The following is a 17366-nucleotide window of genomic DNA, read 5'->3' as shown; positions in this document are numbered from 1 at the left end:
AGCCTCTCCTTACGAATCTCTTCTTTGTGGAAGAGCGCGGGGGGGCTGTGCCTTGCCGAGGAGACCCCCATCCCGTCCGGGCAGGGTCCTGGCCAAGGCGGGCACCTCCTTCCCCCGCCGGTCCGTCGGGGGCGTTTCGGAAGAGAAGTGGCTGGCGAGCCACATCCTTCCGGGGAGCAGCTCTGTCCCGGGGCTGGGGACCGAGGTGGGTTAGGACAGGACGCACGCAGAGAAAAACCCTTCCCTGGCTCGCCCAGGTGAGGAGCAGCTGGAGCTCTCAGGACCCGGGAGTGGCCGAGGGGGATCCGCCCCCGCCCCGCCGGTGAGTGGCCCGCGACCCCCGGGGGTGGGCAGAGCCGAACTCTGCATAGCCCGGGGGTGCCGGCTTCTCTCCAGCCGGCTGGACGAGGGAGGGGAGGAGGGAGAGGGAGGGAGGCAGGCAGGCAGGGAAAGAGGGTGGGAAAGTGCGGGGGGTGGGCAGGGCGCTTCAGACACACCTGCCGGGCGGCGGGGCGGCAGCGCGGAGCGGAGCGGGGAGCGGGGATGGCAGGTAAGGGGCGAGCCCCGGCAGGAACGGGGTCCCGGGGGCGGCGAGCCCCGGCCAGGAGCGGGCTCCCGGGTCGGCGAGCCCCGCCGGGCCCCTGTGCCGCGGAGGCGGCGGAGCTCGTCGGCATCGCCCCGGGACGTGAGTTTGGCACCGGCTCGGGAGCGGTGGTGGTGGTGGGGGATGTCTGCGCTCCTTATCCTCTTCGCCCGGCACCTCCTCTGGAATGGCCTCCGGCTCGGCGTTTCTCGAAGGGCGCCTTCAGACCCGCGAAAGGGAAGCGCTCCCTCCGCCCGCCGCGGGAGGGGGGCAGCCCGGGCGGGAGCGGGAGCGGGGCTGCCGGCTCTGGAACCTTCTGCCCACCCCTCCCCTCTCGTTCTCTCCCTCCCTCTCCCTTTCCAGCTCTGCCCAGCCTCCTGCCGAGAAGCTGGTCGCGGCTTGTGCAGCCGGCTTGAGTTTCTTGGAGAAAGAGTTTGACTTAAAGGGACAAATCTGCTGTACAGTTTGAAACAGCTCAACTTCTGTGACCTGCTGCTGTGTCCTCCTCCAGCATACTTGTGTCTGTGTGACAAGACTCTCAAATGAGAGTTCAGTTGCTGCAAGAAACACTGGTTTTATTCAACATAAAACAATCCATATCTGTATTTGTATTTAGGCTCCTAAACTCTTTGGTGCAGAAAATGAGACACTTTGGAATCTTTTGTGGTGTCAACAATTCTCTGTTCCTGCTATCTTCCATCCATCAGACCCCAAGCCTCTTGTGTTTGTATCTGGAGGATTCACTTCTGCACAGCTCTCTTAGCCATCCTCCTTGTTGTGCTGGCTGTCAGTCTGAAAAAGCACACTATAATTTGCACCACAAGTTAAAAAAAAACCAAAAAAACCCAACCGAAACCAACAAACAGAACTCCACCCTCAAATTTCCAAAGAAAAGGAAAAAGACTAGGACATTTCCTTTCCCCATGGAATGTGAACCTCTGCCCTGCCCCTGGGGATGTTTGTGTGCCTTGGCTTCCAAAGCTAGACTTAATGCCAGCAGCACAGCAGCAGGCAACCGTGCACACGTTGGAGGAGAAATCCTTCTAAGTCTCAGGAGATCTTTGCTGTGCTTTGCCTTCACAGCTAAAAGGATTTGTGGTGGCCTGTGAAGCAGACTTCATTCCTCGAGTGAAAACAGATAACACTGTTTGAGTTGATCCATAGCTGGAGAGAGCACATTGCTCATACCTGCTCCATCACAGCTTCTAGGACTTAATGGAGCAGCTTCACCATGGCTCTGAGAGGTTTTGGCCATTCACTTGAGGGGTTCTCTCTTGCTTTATTTGGCTGGCAGAGTGCTTGCCTTGTTGCTACATATTTTCAGGGCTCCGTACAGCTGTGTGGAAGATACAACAAAGATATGCTCATATGATTCCCTGCTGATTCCAGTACCTGTAGCCAAGCTTCTCTGTGGGATGGATGGTGCCCTTGAGAACTTGTTTGGTCACCAATGCTTGCTGCACAGTGCCAGGGATTCATTTGCTGGGTAATTTCCAGTTCCAAGGAGGAGAAAGCACGTCCCAGGCTGCAAAAATTCTTGGTCCTGAGAGTTTCTCGTTCTCAGGGATGGGACAAAAGGGAGGGTGTGTGATGGCTGGGGGGATTTAAGAATGTTTGAGAGATAAGGATTATATCTTCTCTAGACTTCCTACTGTATAGGCTTCTAACTCCCTTATGCACCACTTGCCTTCTACATATCTAAGGCTCTAGGTGGACACTCAAGATGCTCCTGAACCCATTTGTGTGTAAAATATTTTCTATCGTATCTGTGTCCCATTTGGAAGATTGGACAAATGGATCATTTGCAGGATCATACCTGGACTCACATTGTCCCATGCCTACTTATGCCTTCTACCCGTGCTTCTCCATCATTCCTCATCATTTTCTCCTTTCCTTTTATCCTTCCAGCCGTGGAGAATGCACCTCTCCAAGCCAGCAGCCTCTCAGAGCAGGAGGAGGAGGAGGACACCATCTGGGAGAAGATTGAGAGTGCCCGACACCAGCTGACCCGCTCCCTGAACCCGGCCAAGCTGACGCCGTACCTGCGCCAGTGCCGTGTCATAGACGAGCAGGATGAGGAGGAGGTGCTGAACTCCTGCCGATTCCCTTGCAAGAGCAACCAGACAGGTGGGAGAAGACACAAACTTGCACTTGGATGGGCCTGGTTTGGGGGGGATAGCGTGGTTCTGACACAGAGTGGATGCTGCACACACTGTGCTTTGTTGTTCTCTGAGGTGCTCTGTACCCAGGGCCTCCCCCTGCATGCACACAGAAGAGGGCAGTGCTCTCACCTCATTCTCCCTCCTCTCGCCACTCCCATTTTTGTGGATGGAAGTAAAACTGATGGAGATGCTATTTTCATATCATGAAATGAGGATACACAGTGTCCTCTGTTTTGCAGGGAATTCATCCTACTTAAGTATCTTATCTGTTCTTCCAGGTTACCTGATGGACATCCTTCGGCGCCGTGGAAAGCGAGGCTACGAAGCCTTCCTGGAATCCTTGGAGTTTTACTACCCAGAGCACTACACACGGCTCACGGGGAGGGAGCCAGCCCAGCGCTGCTCTATAATCCTGGGTAGGAGCAGGTGCTCTGTTCTCCCTTCAGCTGCTGCTTGCATGGGAAGGGCCAGAAAATTTTGTGCAAGTTCATGTGTCTTCTTAAAAACCAGGTTCATACTGCCAGTGTGTGAGGACAGTTCTGTACTCTGGAACTGGCAGGGAGGGGGCCATGTATACAGGTGTGACAGACTGGTGCCATAAGCCTGGGACAGCAAGGGCTGCAAACCCTCAGGAGAACTTGTCACCCCTTGTGGAAAACAGAGCATTGGGCAGATCTGTTTCTTGGGGTTACCCCTGTTTCAGCAGCCAGGAACAGGTTCTCCTTTTTCTCTCCCCAGATGAGGAAGGCCCTGAAGGACTAACTCAGTTCCTGATGATGGAGGTGAAGAAAGTGAGGGCTCAGCGGAAAGAGCACCTGCTGAAGGAACACCAGCTCCAGGTGAAAAACCAGGCATTGGAGCAAGAGCAGGTCCGACTGGAACAGCAGCTGAAGGAACTCCTGAAGGTGCAGGAGCGCTGCCAGCGGCTGAGAGAGGAGTGGGACTCCAACAGCGTGGAGCTGCTGAGGCTGAAGGACGAGAACTACATGATGGCCATGCGCTATGCGCAGCTCTGCGAGGAGAAGAACGTGGCCGTGCTGCGGAGCAGGGACCTGCAGCTGCTGGTGGGATCCTGGGGAGGGAGCACAGGGGTGGGCAGCAGGATGTGGTGGGGCTCTGATGGCCCATAGATGTCTGCACGTGGTGGCTTGAGAGCGTGAAGGAGCTGATGGCACACAGGATGCGTGATGGGGATCCTGCCCTGCTCTTGGTGGAAATGTGCCCTGCAGAGAGGCTGAGGCATGGGCACAGTGCAGGAGGCTCACCATGACTGGGGGCAGCTGGAGATACATCACCAGTTCCTGCCACCTGGTGTGATTGGAGGTATATCTCTAGAGGAGCCAGAAGCAGGGCTGATGTCTTCCCTGGCATCCCTTGATGCTCAGCCTGGCTGCTGGCACCACAAGATGCCCTGTGTGCTCCTGCCTGTGCTGCCTGCATTGCTCTCTGGGCATCACAGGCAGGCAGCGGGCAGCTCCACGCTGTCAAGCTGTGTGTTTGTATTTACTTTTTCCCCTTCAAGGGTTTGCATTTTCCTCTCCTTAGGGAGGCCAGTGGCTGTGTAGCCACTCACACTGGGTGTGTATGTGTGCTGCCTGGAGCTGCCCAGCCTGCCTTGCTGAGCTTAGGAGCCTTTTGGCTTAGACTCCATTCCCCCTGCCACTCCCCACCGCCTCCTCGTGTCTCTCATGACGTTTGTAAGACTCATGCCCTGCATAGCTGCAGGAATTCATGACACTGCACTCCAGCTGCCAGGCTCTCACCTCCTGCAAACATGCACCCATTTCCTGCCTGGGCAAGGACAGCCCTACCTTGAACCTATTAATAACCTGTGTTTTTAAGTGCTCTGCTGCCTCCTGGCATTCCCCCTACCAGTCTGGGCCTGGACCTCTCACAGAGCCTTGTGATTTCCTTTCATACCTCATTCTGTTCTGCCAGTGGCAGGATCCTCCCCTACCTTTTTTTCTGTATTCCTGACAATGCCAGCTCCCCTGGGCCTCTTTGGAACAGGGAGATGAATCACTTGAAGGTAACTGTGGGCTGAAGAAATCCCCCTGGAAGCAGAGTCTCAGCTTGCCTTCCCCTCCTGAGTCTTGAGTCCAGAAGTGTCTGGTCCCCAAAAGTCATTGTAGGTCTTTTGGGCACATTCACAGAAGTAATTCAGTTCCTGAATCCCTCCTTTGTAATTTTGGCAGTGCTTCTTGGTGGCTTTGATAGGCTTGTCCTGTCCCATTTCCTCTCAAAGCCTTACCTGTGAAATTGGTTCTCTGATCGATCTTATCATTCATTACAGGTCTGGGAGGACCTTTCTTATCCTTAAAAGTCACTGTCCTCTGCTGTCTCCTGTTGATGAGACATATTGGTGGAGGAAGGTGGGACCAGGCCAGGGAATGATGATGCCCCTGTAGTACTTTGCAGCCTCCAGCAGCTTGAGCCTCAAACACCTCCCAGGCCAGAGGTGGCCTCCCACACTGAGTAGCCTCCAGTGGATTTTGCTGCTGTGAATTTGTTTCTCAGCTGCTCTAGGAATCTTTGAGTTACTCACAGCTGCGCGCCAGAGGTCCCCCGTCCACCCACGGTCAAGTCCGGCTGCACTGTGGATGCCCTCGGGGTAGCAAGAAAGTTGTTGCACCAAGAGATGATCCTGAATATGCTTGTGCAAGTGCTTCTTCCTCCTTTCCCTGAGGGGGAAGCTTTTGAGTGCAGCTGTGCTCTAACCTCAGCCCAGCAGTAGGACACTCCTTCACATGGTTGCCTGTGGTTGCCTCCCATGCCTTACTTGCCTCCAGACCTGTTTTCTTCTCAGCACCTTCTCTGCTTCACTCTCCTAGTAAGGCAGAGGTGCAGGGCCATGTGTGTTAGACTGTTTCTTCCCTGGGTTGCAGGTGGACCAGCTGAAATGCAAAGTGTCCAGCCTGGAGGAGGAGTGCAGCCTGCTGCGCAGACAGGCGTCGGCAGCGCCCCAGCGAGAGGCGGAGGAGCGGGGCCAGCCTGACACCGTGTCTGAGCTGTGGGCTGAGAACCAGCGGCTCACGGCATCGCTGCAGGAGCTGCAGGGCATGCTGCAGGTACCTGCCAGGGCAGGGCAGGGTCCAGGTCACCTCCTTTCCTGGGCCATCTCCAGTGCTGTTTACATAGCCACTGGAAAGATGGGGAAATTGTTGGTTTGGGCTGGCCTGTCCCATCCTTCGAGCATATTGCTTGGCTGTGATGGTTGCCATTGTGTCCAGGTAGTGATGGGTGCTTTTTTCCTGCTCTGGAATTCTTGGTTGGGCTCACAAGTGTGACTTTGTGCTTTGGAGTGCACAGCAGATTGATGCTGCATGATGATGGCAGTTGTTCAATCTGCCGGTCACTGCCCTGCTCTGTTGCTCCCTTGGTGCTTGTGGTGCAGTTACAGTGCCTTCTTGCCTCTTAGAAACCCGGTGAGGGCCCAGTGCCAGGCTCTGAGCAGATCCTCCTGGACATCCTGGAGCATGACTGGAAGGAAGCCCAAGACGACCGGCAGGATCTCTGTCAGAAACTCAACTCCCTGCAGAATGAGCTGCAGTGGGCTGAAGAGCTGAGGGATAAGGTAGAGCATTCATGACCACCTCTGTCCCTGCACACCAAGCAGGGCCTGGAGGAGAGGGGAGGGATGCTGTAAGGCAGTTGCTTTCAGGAAAGCTAATGCTCATTGCTTGCTGTTACCAGTACCTCCAGGAGGTGGAAGATCTGCAGCTGAAATACAGAACTCTGCAGAAGGACTGTGATCTCTACAAGCATCGCATGAACACGGTGCTGCTGCAGCTGGAGGAGATCGAAAAAGAGCGGGACCAGGTAAATTGCTTGTGACTGCCCAGCAAGAACAGGGCTCTAGATACCTCTCCTTCCCCAGTGGATCTCGTGCAGCCATGCCAGGGTGGGAGGTGTGGATCAGCAGTGCGGTTCTGTGTCTTTTCTCGCTCTCTGGCTCCTTGCAGGCCATCCAGAGCCGTGATGGGGTGCAGCTGCAATACTCCCAGAGCCTGATTGAGAAGGACCAGTACCGCAAACGAGTGCGGGCCCTGGAGGAGGAGCGGGATGAGCTCCTAAGCAAACTGAGCCAGGCAGAAGGGCTGAATAGCACGCTGGAGGCACAGCTGCAGCGCTGCCAAGGCAGCCGCAGCCTCAGCAAGGTGAGGGTGGCTAGAAGGAAGGGGAAAGAGGGAAGGCAAAGGGGTCAGGGCTGATTTCTGGAGGATGCAAATGGGATGATGCAGTCCCTTCTTTCCCAGATGTGCAGCTCTTCCTACTCCCTCTGTTCCAACCTCAGCAGCACCTGGAGCCTCATAGACAGCCCTGCAAATGGACTCATGGATACCCTGGGGACTTCTGTCACCCCATTCCCAGGAGATTCAGCCATTCAGAGCATGGTGAGTGCTTGACCACGTGAGGCTGGCCCTCAGCTGAGGTAGTGGAGACACTGCTCAGGAAGGGCATACTGGCATTGGAGTGGCTTCATCGTGAGACTTGGTGTGTAAGGTGTGAGCAGATCTCAGATGTGAAGCTCTCAGTCTCTAACAAACTGGCCAGTCCTGCCCTAAAGTGTGTGAAAACCCTTCATTCCATATGACACCCTAGAAACCAACAGCCTTGTGTAAGATGCTATCCTCCCTAAAATGCTGTTTAATCTACACATGCTGGAGGAGAAATCTGGACTCTTTTGAACTCTGTAGCAGCATCGTGTTTTTAATGGAGTCAGGTTCTTTCCTTTGACTCCTTGAACTGTCGTCCCAGAGCACCCTGAAATGGGCAGTGCCACAGGTTACTCACACCTCTGGGTGTGTGGTGGCTAAAACAGAAATATAAGGACTAGGTTTGTATAGTCTGTTCATCTGCTACTGCTCCCACAGCTTGTGCTTTGCAAAAAGATGGGGATGCAGTGTCATGGACCTCTAGCTGAGCTATCTGCTAGGGAAAACAAGGTGCCCCCAGGAGTTTGGAGGGATGTGGATTATCCCAAAGAGGGCTGTGGTAGCCAAGGAGCTGTTTGCTCCCTTGGCCTGAAGGGAGGGGAGAAATGGTGCTGGGTGTTGGTGTTAGCATGCATGTCTCTCACTCTGCCCAAGGATGAGACTCCCGACAGTGAGAAGGATATCAACCGCCTTTCCACCTTCCCCTTCCCTCCCTGCATCGGCTCCATCCTCCGTCGGCAGCGGGAGGAGAGGTGCATGCCCCACAAAAGGTGATTGCTGAGGGCTGCTTGGCTCCTCTGTCGGCATCCTGGTGTCCAGTAAGAGATGCCTGGCAGGGTTATGAGAGAACCTGGAGTGGGAACTGAGTGGAAGGGCTGTTGGGAGGTTGTGTGGTGGCTCCAGGGGTGCTTGGGGGTGGTGGGGAAGTCTGTGGAGTTGAGATTGAGAATGGAATGCAAACAGGCTTTGGAAAAGCCACTACCTTACAGATCCATCTTGTGTCTCTTTTCTAGCTTGTCCTGTGGCTCCTTTAGCAGCATGGAAGATGGAACAGGTACAAGGCTTTCCTCAATGGGCTTAGCTAAAAAGGAGTGGGGGCTGTGGGGAGAGGGGTTGGACAAGTGGCCCTCCCTCACACCTCTGGTTTGTGCAGCTCATTGTGAGGGCTCTGAACCTGTAGCCTGGTACAATGGCCCCTCATATCCCCCCGTGCCTTGTCAGGCACAGCAGCTGGAAAAGCTGGCTTTTCCTCTGCAGAGCAGGTAGCTGTTTGCATCAGCTCTGTTTGGCTCATGGAGAGCTGTTGAGGGGAGTAGGTAATAGAAGAGGGAAATACTTTTGCCCTGAGGTGTTACTGGATGCTCCCTTCACCTGCTACTACCTGTGTGATGGGTTGTAAGTCTCCTGGAGTGAATAGGAGCATCCTGCTTCCTGGTGCTGGCAGGTCCTGTGGTGGGTGCTGGTGGCTGATCTCTGGGCACATCCAGGTGGCCCTGGCTGCTGCTGCCTTCTGACCAAAATGCTGATGAAGGGAACAAATATTTGCTTGTTCTCAGGAAACACGGGAAACCCTTTTATTAAGGATGACTATTCAAAGCCTCCCTGCAACCTCAGTTTCCCAGTTAGATGCTAGAAAATGGTCAGGAGAGGATGGCAGACCCTTGCCACCCCCAGAGCATGAGCTCCCTCTAGCATTAGCACAGGTAAAGTGCTCCCTCTCCTTTTTGCTCTTTCCTAGGCAGCAGTTTTCCTGGCACCTTTCTGGGGGCCTTCTCCTCTTCTTCCAGCAGCACCTACACCAGGGTGAAGTCGGAGATCTGCTTGTCCACGCTTTCCAGCCGCAAGGAGGTCACCAGGAGGTGACTGCTGCTCTCTGAGCTGGGCACTCTGTGGTGGTGCTTGAGGGGGCATTTTGTGGTGCCAGGGACCATTCTTGGGAGGCCCTTCCTTTCTGCCCCTCCCTTGCAGTTGCAGGCCCTTTCTTGCTAGTGGGAGAGGCGAGAAATGAAGATCCTACAGTCCTGGCTTCCTAGCCGGACTTCAATTTTTTGCACCATCCTATTGGTTATGGCAGGGGTGGAGATGTTGCTCTGGGCTGGACATGCAAGTGCCTAGGTGGGGAAGGACTGTGGGAACCCAGCTTGGCTTTGGTGGTGGGGCTGGTGGGATAGAAGAGGCTGTGGGGCCTTGTCAGCTCTGTGTGCCCTAGTGAGTCACGAGCTCTGTGCTGCTGTAGCTGGACACAAGGCTTGGGGGACTGGCTCTTAGAAAAGGCAGTAAACCTCAGTTGCCAGACTTGGCATTTCTCCTTGCCAGGTCACTGGTGGTGCAGCTCACTAGTGTGGGTCATCCCAGCCACCCCTCACCCCAGGAGAAGAGGCTTGGAGCAGACATCTCCATCCTTGGAGGGAACAGGACAGGAATTTATGTCCAGTGGGTCAAGCCGGGCTCACAGGCTGAAAAAGCAGGACTCAGGGAAGGGTGCCGGCTCCTTGAGGTGAGTCTGGGAATGGGCTCCTTTTGTGGGTTTGCAGAGCACCTGAGATGATGCAAGGAGTGCAGAGTGATCCCCAGTGCAAGATGACCTCTCCCCAGCTTGAAGTCCACCTCTATTTCTCTTATTTTCCAGGGCTGCCCCCTGTCTAGAGCTTACACAGCACAAACACCCACCCAGGTCTCATAGTACTTGAGTGTACCTGTGCATGTAAAAATGCCAAGACCTTCTGAAACCCTTCCTTGAGCTGTGGGAAGGGAGAAACAAAAATGAGTCACACAATTAAGATGCCAGTACACCTTTGTGTCCCTCACCTTTGTGTCTGTCACCTTGTGGCTTTTCAGAGCAGTTTGCATCCTGCACATGCCCATCACAAACCAATCAATTCTGGAGCAAGATTTCTCAGGCCTTTGTGACCCTCCTGAGTTACAGAGAATAATTGCTCTGAAGAAGGCTCCTGGAAGGAGGGAAGGGCATTTCTTTTGCCAAGAATGACACCACTTGAAATACAGCTGCACTACTTGAATTAATATCCCACCTGTAACTGAAAACAAGCCAGTGCTCCTGCTCCCACACATGTTCATGCACACATACGTTTCCTTTCACAGCCCACCATCCAGACTGGGTGATGGCTGGCAGCAGGTATCAGCCAGAGGCAGACTGAGGATGCCAGGTCCTCAGATACAGTTTTTCCCAGACCTGCCTCACTCTGTAAACCTTTTGTGTAACCCTGATGGGTGAGGGAGCCTGGGGGGTGCGTGCTATTCCAGCCCTTAGGTCTAACGGCATCGGGTCCTTGCTAGCTGAGGGTGCCATTGCTGAAGGAAGAGGTGCTTTCTCTGGAGAACTGCACACGGGAGGTTGCCTACCTGAGCCTGCTGCACTGGGATGAACCGTCTAGTCTCATCTTTCAGCTTGACCTAGAAGGTAAGGTGCTGGCAGCTACATCAGCTTTGAACCTGAGCTTTCTGCCTCCCTTTCTAGACCCTCCACCTAAATCTGGAGATTAATCTCAGTTATTCTCTCTCCTCTCCTGTTTGGTCCTAGGCCACCATGTCAGACACAGGGGTTGGCCATAGCTCCAGTAGCTTTCCCTCTCTGGTGTGACTTGTGCATCCTCTGAGTTTCGGGACAGAGGTACAGACCTTCTGTCTGTTTGCCTCCTCTGCACCCCAACCCCAATCCAGAGCGTCACAACTGTGCTGGGGACTTGGCTTTCTTACTGGTGACTGTTGTCTACTGCGTCCCCACCTGTGGTGCCCTGTGTTCTGTGCTCCAGGATACCAGCCTCTGCGGGCAGCCCTGGAGGAAGGGAAGAAGTTTTCCGGGGACTCATTCTATGTGCGCACCAACGTGTCGCTCCTGGAGCCGTCGGACCCGTACGCGCTGTGCGTGAGGTGTCGGGAGATCCTGCATGTCACGGACACCATGCACAGGGGCCGCCTGGAGTGGTACTGCTCCCGCGTCGACCCCCTGACCCTGCGGGACCTGGACAAGGGCACGGTGCCCAACTACAGCAGGTAACCAGCACGAGGAGGGAGGCAGGGGCTGCCTGCCCCTTGTCTGTGCTGGCCATCCCCTAGCAGTCCTGGGGCTCTCTTGGTGGTGTAGCATGACTAAGTCTTGTTCAGGGACCAGTGTGGTAGTGTTTGGGAGCATTTGAGGGACTGGGAGGTTGAGTGAGGGCTTTGATATGTCTGTGCTTCAGCAGGTGTGTGGGATTGGTGAAGAGGATCCCTGCAGGCTATGGTCCCTGGGGCTTCTGGAGTTGCTTGAGTGCAAGCTCTTTGTCTTTTCAGGGCTCATCAGCTTTTGAAGATCCAGGAGAAGCGCCAGATGCCTGGGCAGCAGAGAGGCCACAGAAATACTGTAAGCCAAAGAAGCGGATGATGATAGCTGTGGTGTGTGCCCATGGCCATCTCACCACCTCAGAGACAATCTGCCCCACTCTGTTGGTAAACCAACTTGTACAGAGGTGGCAGATGGGTTAGCAAACAAAGTTTTTAAGCCACGTAGTGTTACTGCTCTGTGGCTGCTTTTCTACCACTTCCCCACTTCCCAGACTGAACCTAATGGATGGCAGTCCTAATTCCTTGCTTTTTGTAAGGGTGCTCCATCCTTTTTGTCAGAGGATGTTCTGCAGCCAGTTGTGTGTGAAAAGGGCAGTGCTCTCAGCCTAATTGCCCTCACTTTCTCCTCAGCTAAAGAAACGGGCCTTGGGCCAGCTGCGCTTGGTGAAATCCAAACCACAGAAGAGCCCAGAACAGCCTCCCCAGCAGCTGTGGCTGGACCCCTGCTCAGGTGAGCTGTTAGCCCTGTGCCTGCTCTGTCACCCTTGGAGACCCAGTTGTCCCCTGGCCATCCAACTTTTTGTGGAGAATATACTGCTGCGTAACTCAAGGGAGTCCCAGAAAATGGGCAGGGGGTCTACATCCAGGGTATCTGTCCTTGAGTGAGTGTTGTAACCAGGGTAGGGTCTCTCCTGGGACATAAGGTGATTTGGTAGGTGCCTCCATGATTCAGGATGAGGAGGTGGTACAGAACGCTGGGGTGGTCTGTAGGCTGTCCTGGTCTCCTGTGTTCTCACCTTTGGCTTTCTCTTTTCAATGCTGTCTTCCAGACCCAGACACGAACCTGAAGCCTTACAGCCTGGTGCGCCCTGTGGTGGTCAAGACACCCCGTCCCGTGGTGCTGTTGCCAAGCTGCATTGCACCACGGCTCATCAGGAACCTGCTGGACCTGCCCACCTCTCGCCTGGACTTCCACGTGTGCCCAGCAGGTAGGCAGAAACATGTGGCTGCTCAGTCTGTTTCACTGAAGAGCTGCTCCTTTCTTGGAAGGTTGAGTTATGGTCTCATCGGAGTCTTGAAAAGCCCATGAGATCTCTCTTCAGAGGATATGTGTGGGAATCTTTTGGTCTTCCCATGTAATGCCTGTTGACATGTCACTTCATTGGGCTGAGTGTCTGCAAGATGTTCCCTGCTGTTTTTAACTGTGTCCTATCCCTTTGGCCCACTGGGAAGCCAGCCCTCCCTTCTGGTCACCTGAGACATGGGGTTCTTCTCTCTTCCCTTGAGTGGTGTAGCATTGCATTGCTACACTGGTCACCTGAGACATGGGGTTCTTCTCTCTTCCCTTGAGTGGTGTAGCATTGCCTTGCTGCTCTGGGTGGCTCTTCCCAGAGATGAAAACCCTCGCTGATGTGGGATCTGCAGGTTGACTTCATGCCAGCTCTTCCTGCCCAGGAATAGGAGGCTCCAACCTTGGAGCTGTTATCCCCCTCTTCTGCCAGGAGATGTGATGCTGACACATGGCTGAAGAGGCTGCTGGGGAAAGGGCATTTCTCCCACAGGGAATATTCAGAGAGGACAACTCCCTGTTTCCTCCTTCCTCCTCACTTCTCCAGTGCTCTCTTTTCCCGGTGTTTAGAGTTCTCCCTTTGCCAACTGCAGGACTGAAAAATGAGTTGGTTTATTTGTTTGCGGGGTAATGATAGAGGTAGTGAAAAATCTCTGGTTTGCTGAAGGATGGCTCTGAAAATTTTGGCTGCTAGGCTTCTCAGCTGAGTGACTTGGCCATATATCCTGTCCTGCTGAGCCCTCTGCAGGGTTCCCCTCACACTGCACAGGGCACCTGCTTCCAAGCTTTTACTGTGATTGGGAGCTTACACTGAGGGCAAAAACTCCATTGTCCCCTGCTAGTTTTGCTGGCTGCGAGGGAAGGAAAATAATCCATGAGCCCCAAGCCATTTCTCTTTTCTTTGCTGCCAGTATTTTCTTTCAATCTTCCAGGAGAGCCTGCAAAGGAAACACGGCTTTGCAGGATCCAGGTCTGCCTGGGAAGTACTGTGTCACCAGGCAGAGGTTGCCCAGCCAGCCTGGAACCTGGTATAACTGGAACATGCTCTGGACCCAGTTCCAAACATGCCTTCTGCTAAAACTATTATTTTATTTCCATCTTAGGGACAAGCAGCTCTTAAAAGCCTTTTTATGATGCCTCCTCATGTTTCTGTGGCAGTGTGGGCAGCTGCCTAGGGCAGCATGGTGGGCAGGTAAAGCCTGGCTCCTGCCTCAGCCACACTGGAGTGCAGGCCCAGTGGCTCCCAAGCCAGGTCTGGGTGTGTGTGTTGTGTCAGCCTCCTTTGGGAGTTACCAGGGGCACCTGGCTCTCCTTGCTTTGACCATTGCTGCATCCAGCTCTGCCCCCAGTTCTCTGTCCCAGCATCACCTCTCTGCTGCTTTCCTGGTGCTGGCTGCTGTGTGCTGTCCTGCCTCTGAGCAGGCTCCCACCAGCAAGAGGAGGTTCAGCTCATACCCATTTTCCTCCCACTCACCCAACATACACCCACTCCTCTTGCTTCCCCAGCCGTGGTGCTCACTTACAGGAGCTGTGTATAAGCCTGTGTAGCACTCAAACCCTATCTGGCAGGATAAAGTGGTTATTTTTCTGCCATGCTCTGTTAGGGAGGGGTTGGGACAGTGTAGCAGTGGGTGAATAATGTCTGTGAGCCAGCTTAGGCTGCTGTGATACAACACAAGGTGCTGTTCTTGCCATGCAAGGTGTCTTCAGCTGTGATGTCTTGCTTGTTGCCTCCCAGAAAGCTGCAGGAGATCCATGCCCAAAGTGTGATGCTGTATAATTAGTCTTGCTCTCCAGAATCTGTAAACACTGAACTTGATAAGCACCAGTGCAGCAGTCAGTGTGTGGGATCTGAGGTAGAAAGCCTGTGCAGGAGCGAGAAGGGGCTGACATCTCTCTCTCCCTATTTTCTCTTGGCTTGCAGAGAAGCTGGCAGGAGGGGATCCCAGCACAACCCACGCTCAGGAGCAGCCTGTGCCTAGAACTGGCCGCCAGGACCAGAGGGAGAGCGGACGAATCCACATGATCCGGGAGGCAATGGAGAAGGTGCTGAGGCTTTTGGTGCGGGGAGAAAGGGACAGGATGGGGCAGCTCATTCACACTGGAGGAGAGGAGGGGGCAGCTGAGTGGGGGAAGAGGGAGAGTGTTGTGGTGATAGAAAAGGAGCTGCTTGCTTGGGGGTTGTGTAATTTGGAGAGTGTTTCAGGTCAAGGTGTCGTGGAGCTGTGGAGCAACAGATATGGACATTTCCCTGAGTCTCTGATAAGCTCAGATAAAATAAATGGGAATTGGGGATTTGTGGGGGAGGTAGTGGAACGTGCCATACTCAGAAGTGACCTCCCTGCTCTCACATTCGTCATGTTCACAAAGTGGCAACAGCTCTGCTCAGGGCAGAAATGTGAGGCTGTGGGTGACAGAGATGACAAAGAGGATGTGAAGATGAGTTGTGGCTGAGAGAGGGGTCCAGTGAGCTCTTGGGTTGGATTGGCAGTGATGGAGTGGGTGACCCTGCTCTTTAATTCTCTCCTTTTCTATTGGCACTGTCCATAAATCTCACTTTTAATTGAATTAGTATTGGAAAAGCAATGATATTGCACAGTATGGGGTTTGATTTAATGTAACTGTCAGGGGCCGGGGTTATTTTTTCTCCATTTAAATCAGTAAATCTATTCAATTTCCTTTCCAGAATAAACACTGCCTGCTAGAGCTGGGAGTTGAGGGTGTGAGGGATCTAATTAAAAGTGAAATATACCCCATCGTTATCCATGTCGAGGTCACTGAGAAGAACGTTAGAGGACTCAGGTGAGGAGAGAGCATGGCATGGATGGAGGGTGTCACAGGAGGAGAGAGAAGCCCTGGTCTCTGATCAGAGACAGGACAAGGATCAGGCGAGAGCACTGGATGTGTGTGCTGGGCTCAGTGCTGTGAGGGGAGCAATTCCTTTCTGTACATGTGAGCACATTCCTGGGTGGTTTTGCCACCCTGGCTCTTTATGCCAAGGGTGACATTTGTCCCTGTTCTCCGTAGGAGCTTGCTGGGGAAGGCGGGCCAGCGGGACTCGGAGGTGCTGAAGATGTGCCGCGCTCTGGAGCGGGCTCTCCACACCCTGCCCTGCTCCTGGGCCCGGGTGGAGCCCCACGCCTGGAGCCATGCCCAGGAGCTGCCCAAGGTGGTTCGTGGCTGCATCTTCCAGGAGCAAACCCGCCCACTGTGGATTGAGGAGGGCGAAGAGTGAATGGGGGGGTAGCAGAATGGCTCCTGCCACCTACTGTCCCCAAGAGCTGCTCTCAGAGGTCCCTGCCTTCCCAAGCCCCTCCAGGTAGTGTGTTCTTCCTCCCTGAGGGGATGCTGGTAGCTAAAGGCTCCTCAGGGTAGCCTTTCTTCCCCCTTGAGGGCCACCAAGAGCCAGGAAGTAACAGATAACAGTGCCTCCCCTGTCTGAGCTTCCTGTATTTCATTGGAAAGGCATCTTCCACCACTATGGTGGAAAGCACCCCTGTGGGCTGTTCCCTGTCACCTTGGGCTGCCCTTGTACGTGGTCAGACTGACAGACAGGGAACGTAGGGGAACTGTGTGGAGTCAGGCTGCCTAGGAGCATTTCTCACACAGATTTCAAGCTCCTGAGCTCTTCTCCTGTCACCTCCATCTCCCCTGCCCGGTGTCACCGTGTGCTCCGGGTCGTCTCTTCCCATCTACCTCGCCTCTGGCCCCAAGGCACAGGGAGCATGGGTCATACACCTGTGACCCACGGCGGCTGGAGTGACATTCCGGTTGCAACAAACCCTCGTTTTATAGGAGCTGTAGAGCTGTACTCTTTATTGCTTGTAAATTATTAATGGAGCCTTTCATTGGCAAACCGCCTGTAAAGGAGAATTAAATACCATTCATAATGGGAATGGGTGGCAGGCTGCGGGCTTGTGTGTTACTGGGAAGGTGTGGGTGATGGACAATGGGATATTTTTCTCCTCCTTTAGGTGAGACCCAACTGCCCAGCCCTCCAGGGGAGGGAGGGAGCACTGACGTTGCTCTTGTAGGGCAGCAAGAAGTGTGGGGAGAGGACAGGCTAAGCGTGCCACAGACTAAGTCCCCTCCTTTTTCTACTTGGCCCCTGGTTTTCAGTCCCTTGCTCTCCCCAGCACTGATGTTGGTCAGAGTGCTTTAGGAAAGTCAGGGAAAAACTCACTTGAGTTTTGAATTGTGTCTGGCTGGGGTCCCTAGAGCTTTGCATCCCTCCATGCCCTGGTTGGCATGATGTGACAAGCCAGCTACCTCAGCCTCCGGGGGGCAGCAAGGAGACTGAGCCCAGCCATGCTGCTGGGAGAAAGGGGGACAGTGCCCCTGCAAGGTGGGGTTCTCACCCTGACATGGGGCCAGAGTGGGTTCAGACTCTGGCAGGGGGAAGATGGAGGCTTTGGGCAGCCACAGCAGTGCTCACTTAAACTGCATGGACCCAAATCCTGTTATGCAGCCACCATTAGCAGATGCCATAGGAAAGAGGTGCCAGGATACCCATGCTGGGGAGAGGTGGTGGTTGTGGTGGTAGGTGGTTTTTCCTGAGGCAGGCCAGAGGATAATGAAGTCTGTGTCTCTGGGAGGCTTGGGGCTCTTGGGGCATGAGGTCAGGCAGAGTCTGCTGATGCTGGGCTCAGTGGGAGAAGATGGGCAGCCAGCACCAGAGTCAGGTCCCCTCTGTGTCCCCCTGCCCCTGTGGTTTGGCACTGCTGGTGGCATGCATTTGTGAAGCTCTGAGCAAAGATTAACTTGCTGATCTTCACGAGTCCCCTGTGAGGTGTTATTTCAGGCTCTAAACCAGTTGCCTGTGTCTTTTATGA

General features: G+C 54.2%; 1 protein-coding gene across 2 annotated transcripts; it reads left to right on the top strand.

Moving 5' to 3' along the window:
• Positions 1 to 536: 536 nt before the first annotated feature.
• On the top strand, positions 537 to 16389 carry CARD10 (caspase recruitment domain family member 10). Of its 2 annotated transcripts, XM_066549999.1 has the most exons (21): positions 537 to 550; positions 2492 to 2710; positions 3024 to 3161; positions 3484 to 3809; positions 5631 to 5813; positions 6164 to 6319; positions 6439 to 6564; positions 6708 to 6902; positions 7002 to 7139; positions 7836 to 7951; positions 8195 to 8235; positions 8920 to 9040; positions 9498 to 9678; positions 10479 to 10602; positions 10955 to 11195; positions 11475 to 11544; positions 11877 to 11976; positions 12296 to 12454; positions 14459 to 14580; positions 15221 to 15336; positions 15562 to 16389. In XM_066549999.1, the coding sequence occupies exons 1-21, from the start codon at positions 544 to 546 to the stop codon at positions 15767 to 15769; spliced, it is 3087 nt and encodes a 1028-aa protein (XP_066406096.1). In that variant the 5' UTR covers positions 537 to 543; the 3' UTR covers positions 15770 to 16389. The 2 variants fall into 2 exon arrangements, with proteins under 2 accessions (XP_066406096.1, XP_066406095.1); XM_066549998.1 differs by lacking the exon at positions 537 to 550 and having other exon boundaries at positions 2428 to 2710.
• The last annotated feature ends 977 nt before the right edge of the window (positions 16390 to 17366 follow it).

This window comes from Molothrus aeneus, chromosome 5 (genome assembly GCF_037042795.1).
Source record: "Molothrus aeneus isolate 106 chromosome 5, BPBGC_Maene_1.0, whole genome shotgun sequence".
Lineage (NCBI taxonomy): Eukaryota > Metazoa > Chordata > Aves > Passeriformes > Icteridae > Molothrus > Molothrus aeneus.
The sequence above is the reverse complement of the archived record's forward strand: the minus strand, read 5'-3'. Positions and strand labels throughout refer to the sequence as shown.